General features: G+C 31.4%; 1 protein-coding gene across 1 annotated transcript in view; it reads right to left on the bottom strand.

Annotated features, from left to right (window-relative positions):
• Positions 1 to 25,362, bottom strand: part of LOC129231007 (FYVE and coiled-coil domain-containing protein 1-like) — an 89,732-nt gene that overhangs the window by 870 nt on the left and 63,500 nt on the right. Inside the window, exons 9-17 of the mRNA XM_054865252.1 lie at positions 23,008 to 25,045; positions 21,087 to 21,318; positions 17,269 to 17,409; positions 14,282 to 14,353; positions 13,915 to 14,081; positions 11,091 to 11,229; positions 5,581 to 5,654; positions 5,338 to 5,501; positions 1,871 to 2,012 (exon numbers count right to left, since the gene is read on the bottom strand). Coding sequence (XP_054721227.1) covers positions 1,871 to 2,012; positions 5,338 to 5,501; positions 5,581 to 5,654; positions 11,091 to 11,229; positions 13,915 to 14,081; positions 14,282 to 14,353; positions 17,269 to 17,409; positions 21,087 to 21,318; positions 23,008 to 25,045 — 3,169 coding nt within the window. The remainder of the gene's footprint in view (positions 1 to 1,870; positions 2,013 to 5,337; positions 5,502 to 5,580; positions 5,655 to 11,090; positions 11,230 to 13,914; positions 14,082 to 14,281; positions 14,354 to 17,268; positions 17,410 to 21,086; positions 21,319 to 23,007; positions 25,046 to 25,362) is intronic.

The raw sequence follows: 25,362 nt of genomic DNA, 5'->3' as shown, positions 1-25,362 counted from the left end.
GATTGGGCGTGTGATGATCATTGTTGTTCAAAAGCAAAGTTTGAGAGGGAAAGAATTAATTGATGAACTTGCTTTTTTCGGTATGTCTTCCCGACATCCCTTAGATGATTTTATAGATGGCTGTGTGGTTGGCAACATCGAAGAAGGGCAGAAAAATTTAGATGCTGCCAGGGAGTTCGACCTCAGCCACAGGGTTGTTTCTAGAGCTTGGAAATCATTTCAAACAAATGCAATGTGTAGCAAATGTCAAGAGGGAGGTCCTGTACACAATATGACGTCAGCAGAAGATAGGTACTAAGTGCTAGCAATGAAAAGGAACCAACACAACACAGCTACTGAGGTAGCAAAGCAGTTTCCTGCTGCTATTAGCAAGCAAATATCCCGAAAAACTGTAGCCAGACGTTTGACTGCAGTAAGACTATACGCCCATCAGCATGTTTTGTACATCCCATTGTCTACAAGTCAGTGTTTTGCTCTTTTGTAATGATGTCTTCAGCATTGCATTTGGAGAGAAATTGACTTGGCTTGTGTACTATTCTCAGATGAAAGCAGGTTCAGGCGGTTGTCTAATTGTGGACGACAACTAACCTGGCATGAAAGTGGTACAGCATGCATGCTGGCAAACATAAAAGAAAAGGACTAGTATTCTACAAGTTGTGTCATGATATGGGTAGGATTAAGATCGATGGCCATACATTGCTCGTGTACTTCCAAACACTACTATGACGGCTAGTGATACATTAATGTTGTTCAACTGTCTCTTGTTCACGTGTTCTGTGGGCGATAAATTCGTTTTTATGGATGGCAACGTAACGTCATTAACAATCGCCATCTAGGAGTGTCTAGCTTACTCAAAATATTCAACTCATCAGATGGCCAGCACGTTCAATAGATCTGAATCATATCGAAAATGTTTAGGATGCTGTGAGGAGAAGTCTTGCTGGTCCACAACGCCCTCCAATAAGCAAGGACATCCTTATCCGCAACTGACAGAAGAATGGGATAAATTACCCCAAGAGCTGCTGTATAATGTTGTGTAAAGCATCACATGACGTGTGGAAGCTTGCATCGCTCTCCATGGTAGCCATATCCCATATTGACATCTTACACCGGAATGCCTGGGGGCGATAATTACATTTATTCACTTTTACGTATTCAGCCCAAAATGACCGTTTCGTCCTTTAAACACTTTTCAACTCCTTCTGGATTTCAGAGTGCAGTAAATTATCATCATTGCAATGTTCTAGATCTCTGGCATTATTTTATTTCACTTAGCATCGAATTACACTTACTTTTTTACGCGCTACATAGCCCATTGGGATCTGTCTTTAGCAATTGTCCACCAGTGTATATTTAAACAAACAACTTTTTTACTTAAGAAACAATAAAGTTATGATCATAGCTCAATAGTGATTTAAGTATGCAAATGTTCTCACTGAGAGGACATATGCATAAAATGTATATATGTTATGTTAGGAAGGGAAGGTGGTGGATTCCTGGAATGCTAATAAAAGATGAATTTTGAAAAAAATCTTACTAAACATTAAAACATAATGTCAATAAGAATAGTCTGTTAAATACAGAACTGAAAACTCAATCATCAAATGATATAGATTCAAAATTACATATTTCAGATAAAGCATGTCAGAAAGCTAAATTGTTTGAATTTAATATTAAGTTCACATTTAATATTATTATATTTTCCTGATTTTTGGAAGATTTGTTGATTATTTGCAGATATTTGAAAGATTTTTTTTTCTGTCAGTGAGTTTAGATATAGACTGCACCATTTCTATACTTTTATTTATTTAAAAAACAAACTCAATAACACAAAATAAGAAAAATTGATTTTCTCCATGTAAAAACATACCCATTTTGTGTTGTTGCCGCATCCTGTGTTAATACATATTGCAAATCAGGAGCACTTGCAAATATTGGAGTTCTTTTTTGAGGGTTAATGATTTCCCTTACAGGTAATGACACAATGCTTTCAGCAATGCTCAATTGCTCATCTAAAAGATTAAAAAAATCATTTTTAAATCCAAATTAAAGAAACCGAATGGTTTTAAAGTTTCTATAATAAATAGATTTAAGAGTATAAAAAGTATTTAAAAAAATACATATCCAATAATTAACGAAGTACAAAAAATTTTACTTTGTGTTATAGTTTAATCTAGGGATGCACTGGATAGTGATTTAGCCAGATATTGGTTATCTGGTGTCTCTTTTCCTGCCGGATTTGGATATCCTGACCTGATATTCCTGGATATCTGGCTGTATAGGGTCTGGTGGGGTGAAACGGGGCGGATTTTGTCTATTTTTTAAAATGATGCCATTTGCAAATCCATAAACTTTTTTTTGTACTTTTTTAAAAATTTCTCCTTTACATTTGATTCTTCCCCTTTAATTTAAGCTGCTTCTCATTGAAATTTGTTGTCATTTACAGTGAAAATTGCAATTAAAGTACCTGACCCATTTCACCCCAGGGTGGGGTGAAATGGGTTTTAATGGAGTGAAATGGGTCATAGCAATAGAAACATAGAATAACTAAGAAATTACTACCAAAACACGTACAATAGCTGAAAGAAATTGTTTCCAATGAACCATTTATTTATTTTAACTTATTCAACACCAAAATATTTTGAACTAAAACTCAAAAATATAATTTCCACAACAATCAAATTCTGCTCGTTCAATGTCTTCAGAATTTGACATCTAGAAACAATGTCTGTATCTTCCTACTGAGGGAAGATGTAGTATTTGCCTGAGTTGGCTTTTCGTAGAAAATTGACGTTGTTGTAATCCTGGTCATTGACTTCTGTCAAGTAATCAACAAATTCTTTTGATGATTTCTTGCCCTTGTATTAGACAGGAGCCCACTTCCCAGGTGTTGGTTCTTGCATAAGTAACTCAGATATTTCTTCATCCAAGAGTTGGGTTTCATTCAGTTGCTGCTTCTTAGAAGATGTCCTGGCTCTCGCTTTCGTGAGCAATTCTGGCTTCCTCTTACATAAGTGGCATGCCGACCTTTTTTCAAAATTCCAGGCCCACTCTATGCCAAGAGTGCCACAATTGCATTTTTCAGAATTGGTCTTTATGAAATCTTTAGCAACAATGATTGTATCTTTCTATTAAATGGGAAACCACACTTTGTAAAGCTGAAGCAATACATCTTTCTTCTTCTTCACTTAGCGTTGTACGTCCATCCGAACCTTTTCCACTTAGTGTGTCGGAGACCTATCTCCTCAGTGTTTCTCTTGGCATATTATATTTCCTTGCAGCTGCAGGAATTGCTAAACCACCTTCAACTTCAATTAGTGCAGCCTCTAAATTAGAGTCTGAATATTTCTTTTCCCTTTTTCTTACATACACCCTAGGCATTTTCATTGAATAAATAAAAAATTGAAGTAGGAAAGAGTAGGTACGTAATAGGTTGTAAATATGAATGGCAAGTTTAGCTTTTGAATTCTACACATTAATAATACATACTTTATTTTTGTCACATTTAAAAATCTTCTAAATTTCCATTTAAGACCGACTTATGGATTTTAAAAGTCAATTTACTCTCATTGTGAATTAAAATTTGCTAAGCCTAACTATGCCCCATTTCACCCCACGGCATGAAAATAGCAACAAAAGAAGAAGGAATTGATACTTTTCCTACCTGTTTTTTGCAAATTGTAGATGAAAGTCTGTTCTAACTGATAACACTTGAGAATTTCAAGAGAAAAAAAAATGTATAGCAAGATTTTAAGAAGTTTGTCAGGGTTCCTAAAAATTCGCATGCAACTTGAGAAACAAAATGTCAGTGTAGGGCTCCCAGCAATTTACACAGAAACTTTTTAAAAATCAGAATAGTAGCCAAAAAGCCCCTCATAACTTGTGTAAAGTTTGAGAAAAATTCAGCCAGGCCAAAAATTTTTATTAATAAAAATACACAGCATGACCCATTTCACCCCATGACCCATTTCACCCCACCTGACCCTATTTGGTTTGAGTTATATTTTTGTTTATTTTTTCATATAATATTAATATTGCTTTGAATATTAATATATTCAAAAGAATACATCAAATGTGTTTCATGCATTATTTATTTAAAATTACTGTATTAAATACATTTAAAGATAATTTTAAAAATCTGGACATTTATTGGGTACTTTAATGATTCTACATTCATTTATACAGAATTTTTTTGGCAAAGGTAAAGTTTATGCACAAAATATTTCTTCATATACCCATGGCTTACATGTATATTAGTATTTTTAACTTAAAATTTTGATTTTATGGACCATTGAAACAAATTTTTAAGTGTGTAATACTTGCAAAATATATATTCATTACTAATTGCTTATTTATGCTTATAGCCTTTAATTATGATTTATTTGCCTAAACGTTTAGCAATCATGATAATGTGAGAAAGAAGAAAAAAATTCCAGCTTGTCTAGTTTTAAGAGGAGTTGTTTTCATTGATAAGTGGCTAATTTGAACGTTATGAAAAGAATAAAGGAAAATTTTATTGAACTATTGCAGCATTCAACCAAGAAATAAATCTACTTAAAAATAAACTACTTGAAAACAATTTCCCAAATAATCTCATAAATAATATTTTCTCTAGCATTGCCTTTAATCAACACTTAGCTTCACTGTAACTGTCTAACTGTTCACTAGTATGAATTTCCTGGAGGAAACCATGTGATTGGACTTCAGTTGATGATGTTTTTTGCAGTTTGTTTTTCGGTCGACCTGGAATGTTTTTGACCTTACTTTAATGGATGATCCTTTTATTTATTTTTTATTCATTTGATTGGTTTTGTTTCAATTTTATTTTTGTCGAAAATTTAATTGAGGAATACGGATTTGAGTTTGCATCTGGACACATAGGTAAGACAAAAGAAGTTGCCCAATCCCATTCAAATCAGTGAAATATTCAATAGTTAAAGTTCAAATTAACTTCAAAGGCAGTCATTGCACTATTATGACTTTTATTTCAATGCTGAAAAAACTATCGCTTGAAATCTTTCTTTCTCTCCATGCAAATATTTTTTTATAATGACCTGATTGAAACTGCTATTAATTCTTTTATGCAAATCCTTTTTTGTGGAAAATTTTATTATTTATGTACTGTTGTATCACAAAGTTTTAAATCTGCAAAAAATATATAATTTTACAATGTCTTTTCTTGTTAATGCTGCCATAAAAGCCTTGCAAAATCCACTCTAGTTAATAAGTCACTTCATCGAGTGACTTTGAGTGGGATGCAACAATAAAACTGCGCTATATCAAAGCCACTCCTGAGTTGAAATGTGTACAAAGTTAAAATATTAGTTGCATACTAACCAGAATTAAAACTACTGCTGCATACTGGATTAAAGAACACGTCCTGAATCCTAGCTTCATCTTCACTATCATCTTCGATCTGAGGTACATCACTACCTCTCTGTGCATCATTTTTCATTTCCAAGTACAACTTATAGCATTCATTGCATACTCTAACTTGTTTACTATTTAAAAAATACATATACTTAGAATTCAAATGAGTTGTGCATCTAATGAACAAAGCAAAACATAAAATGCAAGTACCTGCTTGATGCAGAAAACAGCCAATTATTTGAACAGGAATAACAAAAAATTCTTCCACAATGCCGACAGTGATGCTGAAAAGGGAATAAGTTGAAACCATATATCAACACCAGCGTTCAAAATAATTTTATCGGCAATAGTTGCATAGGTTAAGTTCAATACATTTTTAAAGTAATAGTTATATCTACATTCTGACACGCTATATTTTTTTTTTCTGTGAATCCAGGCTAGTTGTTGTTTTGTGCCAGCTAGGCTGGAAATTTGGGGTGTGCTGCTTCACTTTTCCAGCTCTACCATAATTTGATGTGAAGTTCGACTTTCACAGTACACACATGCAATAAGGACCCGTTTATAGGATAGGCAATCATTCACAGCATAACAACACATTCACACAAGGAAGGACAGGAGAAGGAGAGGTATGTTCATGCCTGAGCAGGGATTTGAACCGAGACCTCCCCATCGCAGTCAGACTTCTGAAGGATTCAAATAATGTCATGTAGGTGATTTTTTTAAGTTTGAAACTTTTGCACATCACATATAAAAAATTCCCTTTCATATATCACCAATAAAGTTATAGTTTACATCGCATATAAGTGCATAAAATTAGAAATCAATTCAAAAAAAAAAACAAAGTGTTTTCCTTGACAAACCAATAATGAAAGAGTTGACATAGAAACCAATAATGAAAGAGTTGACATAGGAAAGCATCAGAAAAATTACTGAATAAAAATAAATAAATAATACTATTTTGGAAAATTGAATTATGCTCAGAATTTTAAAGAAATACTGTAGACAAAACTACAAACAAACAGTTTTGGCCCAACATATGAAAAACTCTTTACTTTTCTCCTTCTTTACTACTATTATTCATATTTTTAAATGTATATTTAAAATAGAACAGCCTAAGTATTATACTTTTAATTTGCCAAAACCAAAATGATTTCTTTAATGTGCAGGAAGATAACTGTTGAGAATTAATATCACAATTAATAAAGTAACACATTGAGTTTTAATAATGAATATGTTCACAATCACTAGAAAAATGATGCAACAATCTTGCTACACTGGGGTGTTTTTCAATCATTAGAAGTTATTTTCATAGATTTCCATGTCATTTATGATTTTTACAGACCCATCTTGCATCTGGGGTTGTAATGAAACAGAAGCTAGAGATGGATGAGTCTGTAGCATTTATCATTCTCAAAAAATGATAAAATTTGATCATTTGATACATAGATTGGATATTGTATATGCATTGGATGGAATACAATACAGTAGAGTCTCAAAAACTAGGCCTAAAGTGAACTAACTGAAAAGAGGACAAGTTTGAAAATAGTTATTGAGAATGTGTGCGCATCAGGTTTTTCTGCAGTGGCCCCCACATAAGGGGAGCTAGAGGCAAAGCAATGTAACCTGAGCTGAACAAAATAATGGTTAAAAGTATCTCTGTACACCTATTTCTCGGCTTAGTAAAACTGTAAGGGGCCCTAAGAATGAATGTGTGGCCCATGTTTTCTTCCTTGCCAGAGCATTGCCGGGTTTTCAATTACCGCCGGGGTTTTTTTTTACCAGCGGGGTTACCGCTGAGCCTTCAAGACTCTACTGTATATCTTATTTTCAACTACTTTTAGATAATTTTAGCTAAAAACCAATTTTCAATAGTAAAAGCATTGATTGTGTGCTTCATGTATAATATTACAGGGTGGCGACAGATCAGGGAAAAGTCAGGGAACTTTATTAATCAGGGAAATATCAGGGAATTTTGAAAAAATAACAAAAAATCAGGGAAAATTGATTTTATGAAGAAAAAAAATTTTTTTGCTTTACAAAAATAAGTATTCTAATTCCCTACGCATTTTCCGCCAATTATCTGTTCAAAAAAAAGTGAAATTAATGAGGTGCGATTATACACTGCCGCATATTTGTGCGACTTTTTTCCTCAACGTCAAAGTATTGAATCTTACTTATTAACCACAGGATGAACTTCCTAAGATTGCTTCTATGTCTGTTAGGTTGTTTATTTTACCTAGCTTGAAATTTCCTTTTACACTTTCAATGCTACGTAAAATAAACAACCATACAGGCAAAGAGGAAGCCTTCATTAATGCCTTAGCTCCTTTGCCTTTATTCCATTTTCTCGAAGTAATTAGTGTACTGTAATCACAATTTCAGGAAGAAATCTTTGGTTTTTGAATTAATACTATAAAAGCTTAAATCTTATTACTTCTTCGCGTTTTTAATTTAATTGCTAAAATTGAACTTTCAGTAAAAAAACTTTGTTTTTTGCCGTTATACTATTTGTTGATATAATGCCATTATACTATTTGTTGCAGATTATAAAAAATTTTCTTTTCTTCAGACTTAAGTGATTCTTTAATGTTATAACCAAGTTGTATTCTTTTTTTATATATTTTGAAATTAACTAGTTGCTTTTTTTTCCTTGCATTTCAAAGTTGTTTGTTACAAAAGCAATCTAAGATTTTTTTCGTTACATACTGAAATCATTTGAAATAGAGTTAACTTGTGTACTTAAGTAAATATCTTTATTTTTTATTGTTAAAATGCTGTATTCATTCATTAAAACCTATGTTCTTGATTAGAGAAAAGCTCCCTATGAATGGATATCAAATGGTTTCATCTGTTTTGCATAAATGTGTCAATTAGTTATATAAGAATAACTACATTACTTCTATTCTTTCACTATTACTTGTTATTTTTGCAACAATTATTTTACTGTTTGAAAACTTAGTTCAAAATAATTTCAATTACTTTTTAGTTCTATCATAAATACACATACGTTTTTAAGAGTAATTTTAATAGTTTCTTAAAATTCTTATGCTAAATGATTTCTGGAAGTAAAGTATTTTTTTTTTAAATTTTCTATAATCTTTCCATGTAGAAAAATTTAATATACTGTTTTGTAGCCCCCCCCCCCCCCCAAAAAAAATGACTTGTCATGTATTTTTTTTAAACCATTTTATTAAAAAAGTAGCATCTTTTTAAAATATATCTTTCGTTCAACAACTTTACACAACTTAAAACATTTAAAATACTACATTTTATGCAAACATGCAATGGATTTCAAGTAGAGCAAAGAAAGAAAACCATTATCATTGGCAAGGTAAATCAGGGAAATTTGGTGAACTTAATCAGGGAAAAGTCAGGGAACTTTTTTTCACAGTTCCTGTCACCACCCTGTATTATTTTTGTTATGCTAAGATAATTCAGGATATGTATGACATGAATAGAAGGCACTAGGGTAGGCTTTGCCATTCACACCTTCTCAGCTCCTGCGTGAATATATTACTGAAGAAAAATATGACAAATGCATCATGTTATTTGATATGAAAACTTGTAAAGTTTATACAGTAGCTCATTTCTTTTTAATAAACAGTACAGGCACCTATAATTTGCATTGTTGTCAATTATTGGCATTTGTAACTCTTGCGCGTCACTTCAAAATTTTCCAAGGGAAAGGTTTGTATTCAATGCATTATGCAGGGGAAAAACAACAAAATACGTACAAAAATGCCAAATTTCATAATGTTTCTAAAATCCAGGGTGGTGGAGTGCGGTCTGATTGCTCAAATGATGGGCTTGATGTAACTTCAAATATGCAAAATTTGACACTTTCTAAGCAAATTCTATAGCCACGAACTTATCTGAAGTGACTGATTTGGCTTTGATATGATATTCTTTGAAATCCTAAATGACTCCAAATACTTATTTTATGAAATTAAATTTAAATTCTCAAACACTGGATATATGTATGTAATACCCACCTTTACCCTAAATTAAACTAAACTCTGCTGTGCTCTAAACCCATGGGGGTCAAGACCTACTGTGCCCATCTCAGTCAGCAAAACTGAGGGCTCTGGGGTGCAAGAGCAGAAGTTCCGATCAGATGGTGAGCCGCATGTGGAACACCCAGTGTTTAGTTTCCAAGCATACTTGGTCTTTTTTCATCAATCCACAGAAGGAATGAAAGGCTGAGTCAACTGTGCCGAACCTGGGAATTGAACATGGGTCTGCTGCGTGGTAGCGCGACTGAGCCATTGGGTCCCTTACCATACTTGGGGAGTTTTATGATTTTTATAACTGGCATATAACAAAGTTTGATACTATTTTTTACAACAAAAGGGTGTGTATAAATCGAAAAAATGTATTTATTCCTATTGCACATTCATGATGCTACAGTAAATTTGTTGAGCGATGCCTGTTGGAAACAGTGGATAGAATGATATTTCACCTACATTCATTTAATTTTTTAATATAATTTGATTAAAATATATAATTTATAATTGGCTAAAAAATGTTCACCGTTCTTAAGAGTTCTTATTAAAAAGAAAACGCTATTTACCCTACATTTACAGCAGTAAAAAAGTAGTCTTTCAATTATAAAAATTTAGAGAGAAAAAAATATTTTGAAGATCATAAATTTGAAGTACTTCTAACTAAGAGGCCATTCATCAATTACAAAAAGATGCTTTTGGCAATTTTTGACCCCCCTCCCCTCATGTAAAGGTGTGTAAGATTTTTCACCCCCCCCCCCTATTACGTAAGATTCCATTTCGTTTTTCAAAATAATAAAATAATGAATCTTGCATCAATGGAATCGTTATTAAATTCACACTTATTTATTTCTCCTTTTTGTGTAAACAAATATTTACTAAAAAGTTGGAATTTAGACTGAATGTTTTTTTGGCATTTTTTTGCATATGATGCGATACTAATTAAAAATAAAACATGCCATACATAGTGCAATTCTTTTATTATATTTCACACTATTCATTCTTTATAAAACGAATTTTAAAAAATCTCGTCCTAGTATGTTTTTTACCTTCCAGATGCAAATGAAATATGATTCCTACCAAACCAATTGACCATGCAATTTCTGATATGAAATATCGACTTGGAACATTTTTCGTAAGAGTGTGTTTGACCCCCCTCCCCAAAGTAAGTGTATGTAGAGATTTTTCTAACCCTCCTCCCCCTCAGGACCCTTACATAATTAATGAATGGCCCCTAAAACATTCAGACTTAAGTATTGTCCATTTTTCACTAGAAGGCACTTCGCCCTGCCTCCTCGAACGCAGAGTTCCATTTTACGCGAGGGTGATCCACGTGCTTCTAAATGAGAGAACCAGACAGCATTAACTTGTGCATGAATTTTAATGTGCAAAATTGTCTTAGTGTCCTTTACATCACTTGCTTCGCTTGTCTGTTGTCATTTTAATTATTCTGACATTTTAAAAACTGCTGCTTTTGCAGCAAAATGCTGTGATCCGAATATACCTTCTGTCTAAAACAGTGAAATAGAATCATTGCATATCATGTGACGATGGAGAAGTCAAGTGCTTTCTCATGGAAAACAGACAATATAACATTCTTAAAATATGCATAAGAAAATGAAACTTGGCTTAAAGATAACAGTATTTGCTAGGTTTTTTGAATTAAACTCAGATGACAAGAAATGTTACTTAACAAAATAATGTAAACAAATACTATACCTTTCTAAGCATGAATGAGAAATAGCTTTTACAGCCTAAGCAACTATTTGTTTCATGGTTATTCATCCATCGATCTGATATCTTTGCCTTTTGCATAAAAGCCAATTGATCACTTTTTTTCCACAACATATCTTTTTCTCTAATTAAAACAAGGTTAGAGATAAGAATCTGGCAACTTGCATGCAATATATATGAGCATAAGTTCTTTTTCAAAATATTTCAAGCAAGTAATAAGCTATAAAATTTGTACATGATAAATGAAAATTTACTTAAGACATATTTAAGTCAATTATCAACTAGCAGCAAAGAAAATGTCATATGAATCAAAAGCTAATTAAATGTACTAACATTAATGCAAATGAAAAGGTCATTTAATTAGAAGCTCAAATACTTCTTCTTTTAAACTAGACTTTTTTTTGGGGGGGGAGAAAAGACTGTTTATTAGCAAATTTGAAAGGCAAGAAATAATTCAGTAAAAAATCAATTGATACTACGGATGATAGTCACTTTAAATTACTAGTAAATACTTAGTCAATTCTTTGTAAATTACTTGTTGTGGGTGCAATTGGCCACAAACATGAGAACATATGAAGAACACTTGAATATAAAATAAAATTCTTTTATTTACAATTTTAAAATATAGATGTCGTACATCCTGCCACCAGCAGGCATGCAAGTGGGAGATCGAATCTAGCAAATAAGCGACTCGCTTTATAATTTTTTTTTTTTTTTTTTTTTTTTTTTTGCGGTTGCCACGCACTCGGTGGCTAAACTTTTCAGTTTAAAGTAAAATTACATGCAAATTCAACTGAATATGCAAAAATAAATCCTCTACATACTAAATACTATTTTGTTTTATAAATGCCAAACATTAACACTTAAGCCATTAGTTCAAAAGCTCTCTAGTACTTTTTAACAATGTTCTCATACTGAGATAGCACTATTTAACTAAACCTTACATGCATATTTTAACTTAACATCATAAAAGAGAATATTTTTAGATTGAAAAATAGCATGTAATTTCTTTATTTATTGAATTCAGAGTTGCACTTAGGAAATATGTGACGAAAAAGAAATTTATACTAAGGGAGTATTTTTTAATAAGTTATATATTTTACTAACCAGAGTGCAGTATGAACTTGTTTTCTCAGAAAAAAAGTTTAGACATTTTTTATATATATTAAGGCTGCTGATTCTTATGGGGGTCTAATTTTTTTGTATCTTTTAAGTTTTTGAGATGAGACATACATGATTGAAATATAGTATATAATGACGTAAGTCTCTTGGTGTATGTGTATCCGACAGGATCCAGAAAGTTTTCATGCACCTTTTAAATATTAGCACTAAATTGGGACTATTTCATACATGGACACCGAATTTAATAAAGGATATGAAAACTAATACGCTATTTAAGATACATTACCAATGACTACCAGAAAGTCTAATAAGTGCTGTATAGCTAACTACCGAGACTATTGAAATATACCATTATATGCTGAATTTCAACAGCGTTTATCTTGAAATCTGAAAAGCTACAAAAAATTAGGCACCCCCCCTGCCCCACCGAATTCAATATGCTCAAACCCTCGATATATATAAGAACCATGTTCAAAAAAAATTTCCTGCAAAAACAAGTTCATGCCATTTCCAAGATAAATACTGTAAAAAACCACTAAAATATAATTTCTCATTACTCTACATGTTCTATCTACCTTTCTACATGATTTTTGCTGTGAAGTTTCTTTGACTGAAGAATCGAATAGCAACTCAAATATTGCAGTTGCTGGATGACTCAATGTTCTTAAACACAATGAACTTGTTCAACTTATCGCACAGACCGATAATATATTGCAAAAAAAGAATTGGGGTTCCAAACACATTAAGTATGCCGAAAGCAGATGCTAATTTTGAAATAAATTCTACAGCAGTAAGAGCACTGCTGTAGTCCCTATTTAAAAAATGATTCTTGTATACAATTATATTTTTTAATCTTACTAAAACCTATATGCATCAGCTTTCTGAATCAAAGTTTCCTAATTAAACACATATTAACAAATGCTTAAATATTTTAATGTTGCTTTATACACTGATTTAAAAGGAGTCAACACTTGAATAGTTTAACTCTGAAACAATCAATGCTTTATGATATAATATTTCTGTAAACAACTGAAAAAAACAACAAGTAAAAATACATTTTTTTTTGAAGAAAATTTTCTGAAATAATTTCAGTTATAGTAAATTTTTTGCCTCAGAATGATTTAAATCTGATACAGTCAATGCTTTATGCTATAATATTTCTGTAAACAACCCAAAAAGTAATTATAAGTAAAAATTAAAAAAGAAACTAAATTTTCTAAAATAATTTCATTTATGGTAAATTATTTCTATTATAAACTTCCTAGTGCAAGAAAATTGTACTTCACAGTGAAAAAAAAAACATTTAAAAAAATTATTTTTGAAAAGAAAAAGCTTCTATTGAAAACAAAAAGACTATATATGCTTGCAGTACTCACACTTGCTGGAAGGAGGGAATCAAACTGAAATACTATGAAAAGTTTAATGATAACTCTTTTTTTTTTTCAAATTCATTCTTAAAATTAAGATAATTCCTGCAATTTAAATTTCTAATTTTTAATGTTCTTTGGAAAAATATGTATTTAATATGATAACAAGTATGTCATTGTCTCATAGCAACAGTAGGAAATCTTAGAGTGATTCTGAGGCTTAGACATCTTGCCGCTGCTTTGAGGCGACGATATGTGTTTAACATCTCACCTTAATATAATCTCTAAATAAGTACACATTATAAAAGGAAAATCCTTACTTTAACAGCTTCACTACTCTTTTTTGAAGTTGCCTTGAATCATTTTGCAAATGAATAATTTCAGATTCCAAAGTGATTTTATCTCTTTCATTATATGATTTCAAATCTTCCAACTGAGCTAATAGAAGATCATTCTTAGAGCGTTCTTCTTCAATATGTGCAATGGACTACAATTAAACAAATACACTTATGTACACATTAAGCTATGAATTTTACAATGTAAGCATTTTTTTTTAAAATTAAGAACAAATGTAAGAATGAAGCAAAGAGAGAAAAAAATAGTTCGAAATATTTTAATGGGTCAAAGATTCAGTTTTCAATGTCATTTTAACAACATTAATAAACAATATATTATTAAAGATTATACCTTTTCAAGATCTTCACATAAAGCTGTACATTCTTCATCTCGTGATTCAAGAGATGTCTGAAGATCCTGAAGCTAAAATAAAATGATTAAGTTTTCTTTAAAAGGGTATTTTCTCTCTTTTTTAATAGTTAAGTTCATTTACAAGAATGGAAAGCATATGAAAATATGGCAAAAAATAAATAAAATATCGATAACCAGATACTGTTTGAGCAAACAGCTGGGGCAAACTTTAGGTATCCCATAAACTGTATGGGCAAACTGGTTAAGGATTAAGCTTTCTAAAACCGGTAATAGCTTATAAAAAAGTGGTAATTACATATCTTTAATTTAGAAAATGCTTAGCTATAATTAACATTTGATTATTTTTATGATAATATGGCAAAAGTAAAACAAAATAAAAAAAAGGGTGGGCATTGTGATAGGATGAAAAATATATGTAAGACATTACAGTAAAGAACCTTTTATCCGAGAAACCAGAAAACCGGCAACTTTTTCCCGATTTTTCCTGCCATTTTTTAAAAATAAGCATTTTTGTCAATTTTCGAAAAAATAAGCATTTTTTTTTAATACAAAAAAGAAGATGAATAATTTCTTAATAAACACCATATTACCCAAGTTAAGTATAACTCAGGAAAATGTTTGCAAACAACAACTTCAAGTGGTTATCCTTTATGCTGAGCAAAATTTCAGAAATATTTTCTTGATAAAATGTACATTAGTAAATCTGAAATTTTCGTCTTTTATTTTAACTGAAAGCTAAGGAAATGAATATTGTCGCATTAATTTCTAAACAATTTCTTAGAAATTCTAATCTAATGCAGTATTTTATTGAATGGCTTATAATTTAAGGCGTTTAGCGTAAGTGACGTCGCAAAAGTGCGGGAAAAGCCGAAACCCAGGTCCGCGAATTTTCTGGATAGTTAGTTGATATTAATGAAATGCAAAAGCATTAGTTATCAATAACTACCGTAATCGCAAACACAAAACCTTTATATATATATATATATATATATATATATATATATATATATATATATATATATATATATATATATATATATATATATATATATATAATATTAAAAAAACGCGATCATGAAAGCGAATTCTTTTTTACACTATAGTAGAAAAATCACACATTTAGGTTTAAAAACTTATTTTTTGATCTTCCCTCCATTTTCTTTTGTTTTAAAACATCGAAAAGTGGTGGATTTTTTTTTCTCCAAACAGTATTATGAATAACTTAAGTTTTTTGGTGTTTAAATTATTCTCTCACAATTAGATTTTTAATATTTCAATATTTAAAGGCATTTCTGAACTGTTTTCTTCTTATTTTAATATGCATAACTATTTATTAAAGATTTACAAAGAATCGGCCAATAGCGTGTTTTAGTGATCCAGAAAACTGGGAAATTCAGATATCCGGGATAGCGATGGTCCCGAACTTCCCAGATAATTGGTTCTCTACTGGTTGGAGGAATTTTATAGATGTATATTTTGTCTACTGTCACAGAACTTTTATAGTAGTTATTCAACCAATTTTTTTAGTCCCCGTCCGTTCTGCTGCTTCGAAATATTTGAAACACACCTTTAAAAGCTTCCCAGGTGTTTTTCTCTTTTCTTCCAAAATGTTTATGAAACACACTGATCTTCATAATTGTGCATATTTGAGATTATGATTTGCGATTTGAGATTGTGAGAAATTGAGATTTGTGCATAAGGCCGTTAAAAATTCTCTCCTTAATCTTAACTTCAAAAAACTTAGAAATTCTCCACTAAAGTATTAGAAAACTATCTCTGTTCACAGCTTTCACAAAGTTCTTCATTATTTCCAGCAGAATGAACATGGGTAGGTCTCCTAGAGGCTCATTTTGGACACACTTCTCTCCTCAGAAATTAAACTTCTTGAAGTCCATTTGTATATTGTGCATTGAGATTTATTATCCCAACCAAGAGTCAAAGTTTAAAAGATAGTAAGTTCCACGGGAGATGCTTCTGTCTGTCAGAAAACAAAGAGCATTAGTGAGATTTCACTACCCCAGTTAGCTCTGTATGTATAAAACTAGAGATATTCTCAACTTTTTATGGTGATTTTTATGTTTAGCAAGACAAAATACTTCAAAAGAACAGTTGGAACCCAGTTTAACAAATTTCTATTTAACGAATTTCACGATTCAGCGAATTTTTCTTTTCCCCCCGACAAAAACGAAGGCAAAACCCCCTATTTACTGAATAATAAACCCCGAAATAACGAATTATTTTAACAATTGAAATTTTTTCTGCTAATTTGAAGCAGTAAATATTGGATTGTGTTCTACATGATACATCTATCTTGTCCGAAGCAGAAAAAGACTTTTCTGGGAATTAGCTATTTCTGACAGGCGACTGGGCAACCAATGAATAGCGATTCTGATGAAAAAAGCGTTAATGAAACTTCCATCAAAACTGTTGATTTTTCTAATGCTTTACATGGCCGGGAAACTAAAAACATATCTCATACAGCAGGCTGTACATGACACAGTATTTTCTTTTCTCCCTGAAGTCGAAAGAAAACTATTTCGAGTCAAATATCAAGGAAATTGTCAAACATCTACTACTCAATACTTTAAAATTTCAAATTAACTAGTGTGTAATAAGTCGTGAAATTCTGAACAGAAAGTGTAGACTTTCTTCTTTTGAATAATTAAGCACAGTTGCTTATTAGGGCTTTTAGATAAATTAAGTTATTTTTTTCCTCACCGATATTATGAATAACCCCGATTTAACATATAAAAGTTTTGGTCCCAATGAATTCGTTATATCGGGGTCCGACTGTAACTGTTTTTGAGCGGGATGCATTTCTAGTGCCTGATAGTGTTATTTAACAAGCTTACTTTAAAATTTTAAAAAGCAAGAATTTTTTTTCTTGAATAAAATTTTTAGTTAAAGATTAGGCATTATGTTTAAAATATTTAAGTAATATCACTTTTTTATGTTTTATAACGTACTTCTTCCCATTGGTGCTCCCTTTCATTCTCACGCTCTGTGCGGATTTCTGTCAATGCTTCCTCTAGGGCAAGAATCAGTTGCTCTTGATCAGTAACTTTTTGCTTCATATTTTCTAATCCAGCATTTTGTTCACGAAACTCCTAGAAAAATAATAATAAATATAATTATTGTTAAGGGTAATTCACTGATAGGTTTTTTTTTATTTTTCAAAACTAAAAACAATTAAAAAGTCAAATTTATTGAATAATCTTAGATACAATACAAAAAATACCATACTTGACAATTATTTTTTGAACATAATTTCTTTCAATCGTTGGCCATAACTGCGGTTAACATTATCTATTCTGAAGTTTAAGTTTTCAATGAAGCCTTTGAATGTTTCGAGTGGCATTTGGTCAATGCCTTGAGTAATAGTGGTCTTCAATGCCTCAATTGCAGCCTTCTTATTCTTATAGACTTTTGATTTCAGGTAACCCGAAATAAAAAAATACCTTGCCTTACATTCAGTGAAATCGTGGCAAAATTGCGAGAATAATTCAGTGACAGCTCATTTTACGATTCGTACCAGTGAATTTGCCACCTTGGTCATATGACAGGACACCTATATGCTTTTCCTTCTAGGTTGCTCAAAATCAAATGTGCACAAGAATAAGCGGGCTACAATTGACACTTTGGAGACCAACATTACTCGAGTCATTGGCCGAACACCACTTGAAATGCTGCAACTTGTCATTGAAAATTGGAAATTCAGAATAGATCCTATTAACTGCAGTTACAGGAAACTATTTGAAAGGAATTATATTCAAAACATAAATGTCAGGAATGGATCTTTTGTATTTTAATCTTCAACTAGCAGTACCCGCTGGGGATACCTGTGCTAAGAAGTCAAAGGAAATCTGTTGAACAAAAAAACTCCATGCCCCTGCCCCCTTCTGATGTGAAATGATCATTTTTCTTTAACAACAATGCGTACACACCATTTCAAAAGACCTATTAAAGTATCTTTGGAATTTAAAACTATTCGCCAAAACACATAAAAGTATTAACAGTAGCTTAAAACTCAAAATTATCCTTCAACTACATAGTTCATTGCTTAACGCGCCAAGCAAGCACGCTACCGTAACCCTGCCCTTTAGCGAGTGAAGCAGTTTTTCTCCTGTAATTTAAAGTGTTTCGCCAAATAAACAATGCTATAATAAAAACGTTATAAAGAACAATCACAATTGAATAATACGACAGATCAAATTATTTACTTAGATAAGTAATTATCTTCAACTATAAGAACAAAAACAAATGTTGAAGAAATAAATAAAACAAAACCCAATAGAAAAATTCTACAAAATCAAATTATGTATACCTCTTTCTCTCTCTCTCTGAACATCAAAAAAAAAACGCATTCAAAAATCTGTATACTGATCACAACAGCGAAGCATGGGCATGGTTCCTAGCAGCTATCAACACTATCGGCTAGCACCCTCTCTAAGAGTTAACTTACCTCTTAGATTTATTGAATATATTACATACCTTTCAAAAACCAAACTAGCCCAAACAGCAGTTACAATGATCACATACTACTTTAAAAAAAACTACGGATATCTTGCTGAACAGCCTGTTTTATAGAATGTTCATCAAAAAAATGTTCACATTTATTTAGTCCACTAAACACTTCATGAGGAACATTTTCCACAAATTGCAGGCCACGACGTATTGTTTCAAATGCTTCTCGCATTTCATTTTTTGATGGTTTGGTTATGTTTGCATACTCAATTTCTTCTATTTCTTCGATTTCCTTTTCAGTGCCAGTAATTGAACTTAATATATCTTCGTCTGTAGGATAGTCAGCAACAATCAACGTATCATTAACGGTCAGGAATTAATTAAGATGAATGCCATCTGTGATATGCCCTTGGGAGTGCAAAGTTTCCCATGATTGTTGGATGTGCGGGAACACGTCTTGCTCTTCAATTTCTGGCAAAATATCGAACCCAGCTTTTGCGAAACAGTTTCTTATTGCGAAACAGTTGACATTTGATTCTAAAACGTCATTTTCCCACACTTTGGCTAACTCTGCCACACATATCCTCAGATCAATCGCCTTAAGTAAATTTGTCTCTTCATTTTCCAATGTCCAGATGAGTCGTCGAAGAATGCATTTTTGGTAATGAAGTTTCAGGTTTTTTATGACACCCTGGTCCATTGGTTGTAATTTTGAAGTGGTGTTCGCGGGAAGAAAAAGCAAATTCACATTTGACAGTTTTGAAGGGGATGGGCAGGGCAATTGTCTACAAGCAAAGCAATTTTTCTGTTTTGATCGCGCATTTTTCTGTCCAATTTTGAAATCCACTCTTCAAAAATGTCACTGGTCATCCATGACCTCTTATTGGATCGGTAGTCAACCTCTAAAGATGTTACATTTTTGAACACTCTTGGATTCTTACTCTTGCCTTTGACTGATAAACGAAGTTTCTCTTTGCCACTCATGTTAGCACCAACAAGTACAGTTATTCTGTCTTTGCTGCTTTTGCCACCGTGACAGTCATTTTCTTTTAAAGTTAAAGTTTTGTTAGGTAAACACTTGTAAAACAGTTCCATTTCATCAACGTTGAAAATATTATCGGGCTGATAATCTTTCAGGATTTTTTTCAACTCATTGTTTCTCCAGCCATCACAAACTGCGTCATCCACACTTCTGCTTTCTCCAGAAAGAATCTTTTCTTTGATTGCATGCCTTTTCTTAAATTTGTCGAGCCACCCAGAACTGGCTTGAAATTCATCACATCCAAAATGCTTTGCATATTCCAACGCCTTTTCTTTGATGAGTGGACCAGATATTGGCAAATTTTGGTCTCGAACAACCTTGATCCACTTCAAGACGGCCTCATTCACAGTTTCATAGCTGCATGTTTTTGAACCTTTTCTATTGGGCTCAATATTTTCATATGATTTCATTACAACATTTCGGTTTCTTATGATAGTTGATACAGTGCTTGGGGGAATACCAAATTTAACAGAAATGTCTTTTTTTTTCATACACAATCTACGTCCTTCAACAAATCCACTTTATCTACAACACTAAGAGATTTTCTTTTCAACATTGTAATTGAGAAGGAAAACAAAATCAAATTGAATTGGCAAAGCACTAGTTAGAACAATTTTCACTGAAACTAAGCAATAAACATGGAGAGAGGAATCACCATCAGACAAAAGGGATAGCAATAAACTGGTTTTTCAATACGAGAGTTCACAACCAAAATTCAAAAACAAGTAGGGGTGGGTGGGAGTCCGGTGCAATTTCACAATGGAGAAACATCGTGTTTGTCCACCCCAGGGGTCCACCTTTCAACTCCAGCTGATTGTGGGGTTTTCAGTGACCTTTTCTGACCTTCTCTTTTCCCCAGACTTTCATTTTTCACCAGGTAAATTTCTAAAATGAGGAAAAATCTCCATTAGGCCTCAAAAAAAAATTTCGATGTATGGAGATTTTTTCGATATATAGAAACAATTTTTCTATGTAATGAACATGCAGATTGCCAAAATTTCGATATATAGAAAATTTCGATATATGGAAGTTCGATATATGGAGGTCCGACTGTAATTAAAATAAAAAACAAATTAATACAAAAATTTAAATAAATGAACTTAAAAAATCCCCTCCCCAAAAATTTGGATGGCGACAACTTGGGCCAACCCCCCCCCCCCCCCCTGTGGGCACCCCTGGTCCAGAGTATGTCCCTAACATTTGCATCTCTAGCTCAATATACCAACCTGCAAAACTTATTTTTTAGACAGATAAAGAGATTGAAGTTCAAAGTATTACTTTTAAAGCTCTTTCATATTTCAGTGCTTCAGTGTTGAGTTGAAATTGAAGAGCTGCTACTTCATTTTCTCTAGAAGCTTTAATTAATAATAATTGCTGAGAGGTATTATCTAATTCAGTAGAAATTATAAGAACTTTCTTTTCTAATTCTTCAACTTTCTGTTGTAAAATGCTTTTTTCTTGTTCTAAACTGATAATATGTTCTTGAAAGTCAGGTGAAGCCAATGAGACACTAAACGAATGAAAAAAAAAACGATAATGAGCATTCTTATGTCACATTGAAAAAAAATCAACTACATCCACACCAGTACTAGAAATGAATAATAGATAATACAAATAAACATAAAAAGTGATTCAAATGTACCTGAAAACTCAAAATTGGTTCAAAGCATCAAGGAGATGCATCTCTAGTTGACAAGAATGGTCAATTATACTAATGGTTAGACACAATTTTAATAAGAAATCTTAATAAAAATCCAATTAATATATATGGATATTTTAGAATTTGTCATTCTGAAGCATCTTAGATCAATAATTGGTTTTCCACACAAAAAACAGGAAAATAAACAAGAATGGCTAGTGGAATGAATGCTTACTTAAAATGATTCTACAACTCAGCTTCATCTCAAATTCATAATTAAATGTTTAAAATAATAATAATAAAAAAAAGTCATAGGAGATGTGAATTCACTTATAATATACATCAAGATACACAGATATACCTATGTATAATTAATTCTGTTTTCAGGGGGTCACTTTTTGTGTGCTAATCTGATTCTTTCATTAAGTCAGTGTCAAAAATTTAAGACAAATTTTTTTTAAAAAAACACTAAAATAAAGATTAATTTTAATAAAAATTGATATTAAAATTATTCCTTTGAGTTCCTTGATGAGACAAAAACATACATTGTTAAAAGTACACAAATTTCACTAAAGTAGTTTGTAGCCACATCATCTTCATTAGATCATAATTCATTTCCATATAAAAATTATTTAAAACAAATTAAATAATAAAAATTAATTCCACAGCATTTTCTTCAGAATTCTAGTTTAAACAAAATAGTAAATATATCAGCTTTATTGTCGCAGCTTGCATGCACTAGAAATATCTAAAAAATTCAAATAATTATCAAATACTACAAATGGCATTTTGCTTTTAAGCTATAAGGTTGGGTATTTCATATTTTATCTATTTTGTAATTGAATGCATATAGGCTAAACTGATTTTAAAGGAAAAGCATCATTTAAATATAATTTATAATTTACTGAAGTTGGGCCTATTGGCTGCCAATTTAATATAATCTAATAATGATATTTAAGTACGAAGCAAATGAATAAATTAAAATAAAAAAACTTAAGGAAAAAAATAAAAAGGTGTTTTTGTTTAATTGCAACTAATTAATTGAGGTATATATACTTTTCACCCATACACCTTAACTTCTAGGATGTAGTCTTATGATTACCATGGAATGCACCATGGCCCATATGGAAAGTTAGTCAAGTGATCATAATAATCATCAAAAATCTATACTTTGAACTGAAAATTGAGTCAAGTGAAATAACTTTGTTACCTATTATTGACTGTTTTTTAATAAGTGGTTTGCATTTAAATCAATTGGAAACTTATTTAAGAGTAATAATCCATTCAATAATACTCAAGTGCCAATAATCAATTTATGTATAAGAATTTTAAACTTCATTTATTTTACAAATGAAAATTTCAACCGTTACTTTTTGAAAATTCAAAGACTAAATAAAAATTTATTAAATGAAATATTTTCAATGAAAGAAATTTATCTGACACATTTGTTATTGGTACAAAAATTTGTTAAAATAAAAATTACCAGTTTAAGTTTTCCAAAATAATATATTAGAAATCCTTCAGTCAGTTTACATAATGGGATTAAATTATTAAACTCACCTATTTTCATCAGAATTCAAGTCTCTATCTTGTATTTTGAGATGCTTGATACTTTTTTCCAAATCTTTCTTTCGAATTATCAATGAATCTACTTCAGTCAAGGACTTAGACAAATCTTCTAGGTTGTTATTCTCAGTATCAGACAACAATAAGTTAGTGGAACTATATGCAGCTTCTGAAAGAGGAATGTAACTCTCCTGATCAAATGCACACAAAACTTCATTATCGGTATCAGATTCCAAATTAATTTCCTCAGGTGATGGATGTTTACTTTTGTATCCTTCTATGCAATCCAATGCAGAAGAACATTTATCAATTGGAAAGTCTTCACTTTTTTCTATTCCTCTCACAGAAACAGAAGCTATAAATGAACTAGAATCTGAATTTAAACTTCCAATGTTGGAAGAAAAAACAGGGCTGTTCGTAAAATTATCAGAATCAATAATATCTTCACTTATTTCTTCACCTGAACTATCTACTAAAGCCTCATCTACATCCTCACAATGGTTCAGACTTGAAAAGCAATTAGAATCACATGTAGTTTCAGTTTTGCCAATAGTTTTACACATGGCTTCTAATCGATTATCAATATCTTCTCTTTTTTTAGAGCCTTGTAAAAGATTTGAGTATAAAAGCTGGCACTGTTCCTCTAAAATTTCTAAACGACTTTTCTTAGTGGGAGGATCAAATAAGTTTTTACTGTCACAGTCTGGCAAAAGTACCTTGTCATTCTCTTCAACAGAACTAATTTCAATTAGTGAATTTGTCCGCAAATTATTTTGCTCATCAATGCTTTTGTCATCATCAAATCCACTTTCTTCACTTGTTTGCTTATGTCTAAGAACAAACTCTTTTCTTAAATTTTTCCATTCAACTTCAGATTTAGAATTCTTTATTCTAACAAGATTCCAGTCTTCTCTAGTAGTTTCAAGCTGCTTTTTTAACACCGTTAACAATTTCCTTTTTTCTTGTAAATCATACTTCAAAATACCTTCTGTTGACTGAAGCTTTTTATGCTGCTCTTTTAGGACTGAAACAAGATGCTGAGCTTCTTCAATTTCTCTTGTTATACCTCTCAAATGCAGTCCATGAGCTTGAACTTTAGATATTAAATTATTATTTAACTCTGTTGTTGAGTCCAAACCAATTTGTAGCTCATTAATTTTTGCATTAAGATCACTTAACTTGCTTAGAGAGTCTTTAAATGTATTTAAAATGGAACAAGATGAATCGTTTGAACTTGTCTCAGGATACAAAGAATTGCAAAAATTTTCAAATGATAAGTCAATATCTGTAAGAGATGAAATAACATTAGATTTTCTCTCGTCATACATTTTGAGAAAACCATAAGACCGAAGCAAATTATATAATTTGAGCATGTTTGCATGTAAATTTTTATTTGAATCTAATGATGAATTTATCTTTTCTAACAAACGAGATATTATCATACATTGGTGAGATGCAAAAGTTTCTAAACTGATATATTTTTTTTCAGAAGAGCTCTTATTTTCATTAAAATGATAAAAGTCACACAAAAGAGCATTTTCTAATGAATTCCTAACAGTTTTTAAATGAGAAAAATATGAACTTAAATTTGATTCTTTCAAAAAACTCGGTACAGAATCAATAAGTTTCTTCATTTCAAGTAAAGCATTATATGTAGTTTCAGGAAAAAGACTTCTAGCAGCAACAATGTTAGATTCATCACAGTTACTCGCAATGAAACTTTGATTTGTAGAAGCATGTTTTGAACTCACACAACTTTCAGACATAAAATGAACATCATTTGATATTTCTCTTCGCTTATTTTCTTCATGATCTGCAAAACATAATGTAGAAACACATACATTTGGAGAAACAAAACTAACATCTGAAAGACTAGAATATTTACGAACTTTTTCTTTAGAATATTCATTACCAACACCAAATAAACAACAGTCAGAAGCTGATCGTCTCAAGTGCTTGCGTTTTTTCCACGACAACTTATTTTCAAACAGTATATTACAACTAGACTTCAGTTTAGCAATTGATTCCACTCCTGCATTTAATTTTTCTGTTTCCGTTTGAAATTCATTAATATTATTTAAACTTGCGATACAATTTTCTTGCATAACTGTACAACTCTTTTCAGGATAGGAATGAGGCATAATTCTATTCAAAGATACCTAAGAACACAAAAGGAAACATTTTAGCAAAAAAAGTTTGAAATTAATTTCCAGTGAAAAACATGCGCCTAAAATGTAAGCAAACTTACACATGCATAAATTAACATACAATAAAGACAAGAATACCGATAAAGAAAAAAAAAAAAAACCTTAATTTTTTTTAGTAACATTCAGTACATATATAAAATAC

This window comes from Uloborus diversus, chromosome 10, assembly GCF_026930045.1.
Source record: "Uloborus diversus isolate 005 chromosome 10, Udiv.v.3.1, whole genome shotgun sequence".
NCBI lineage: Eukaryota > Metazoa > Arthropoda > Arachnida > Araneae > Uloboridae > Uloborus > Uloborus diversus.
This window is presented reverse-complemented; position numbering and strand designations above follow the sequence as displayed.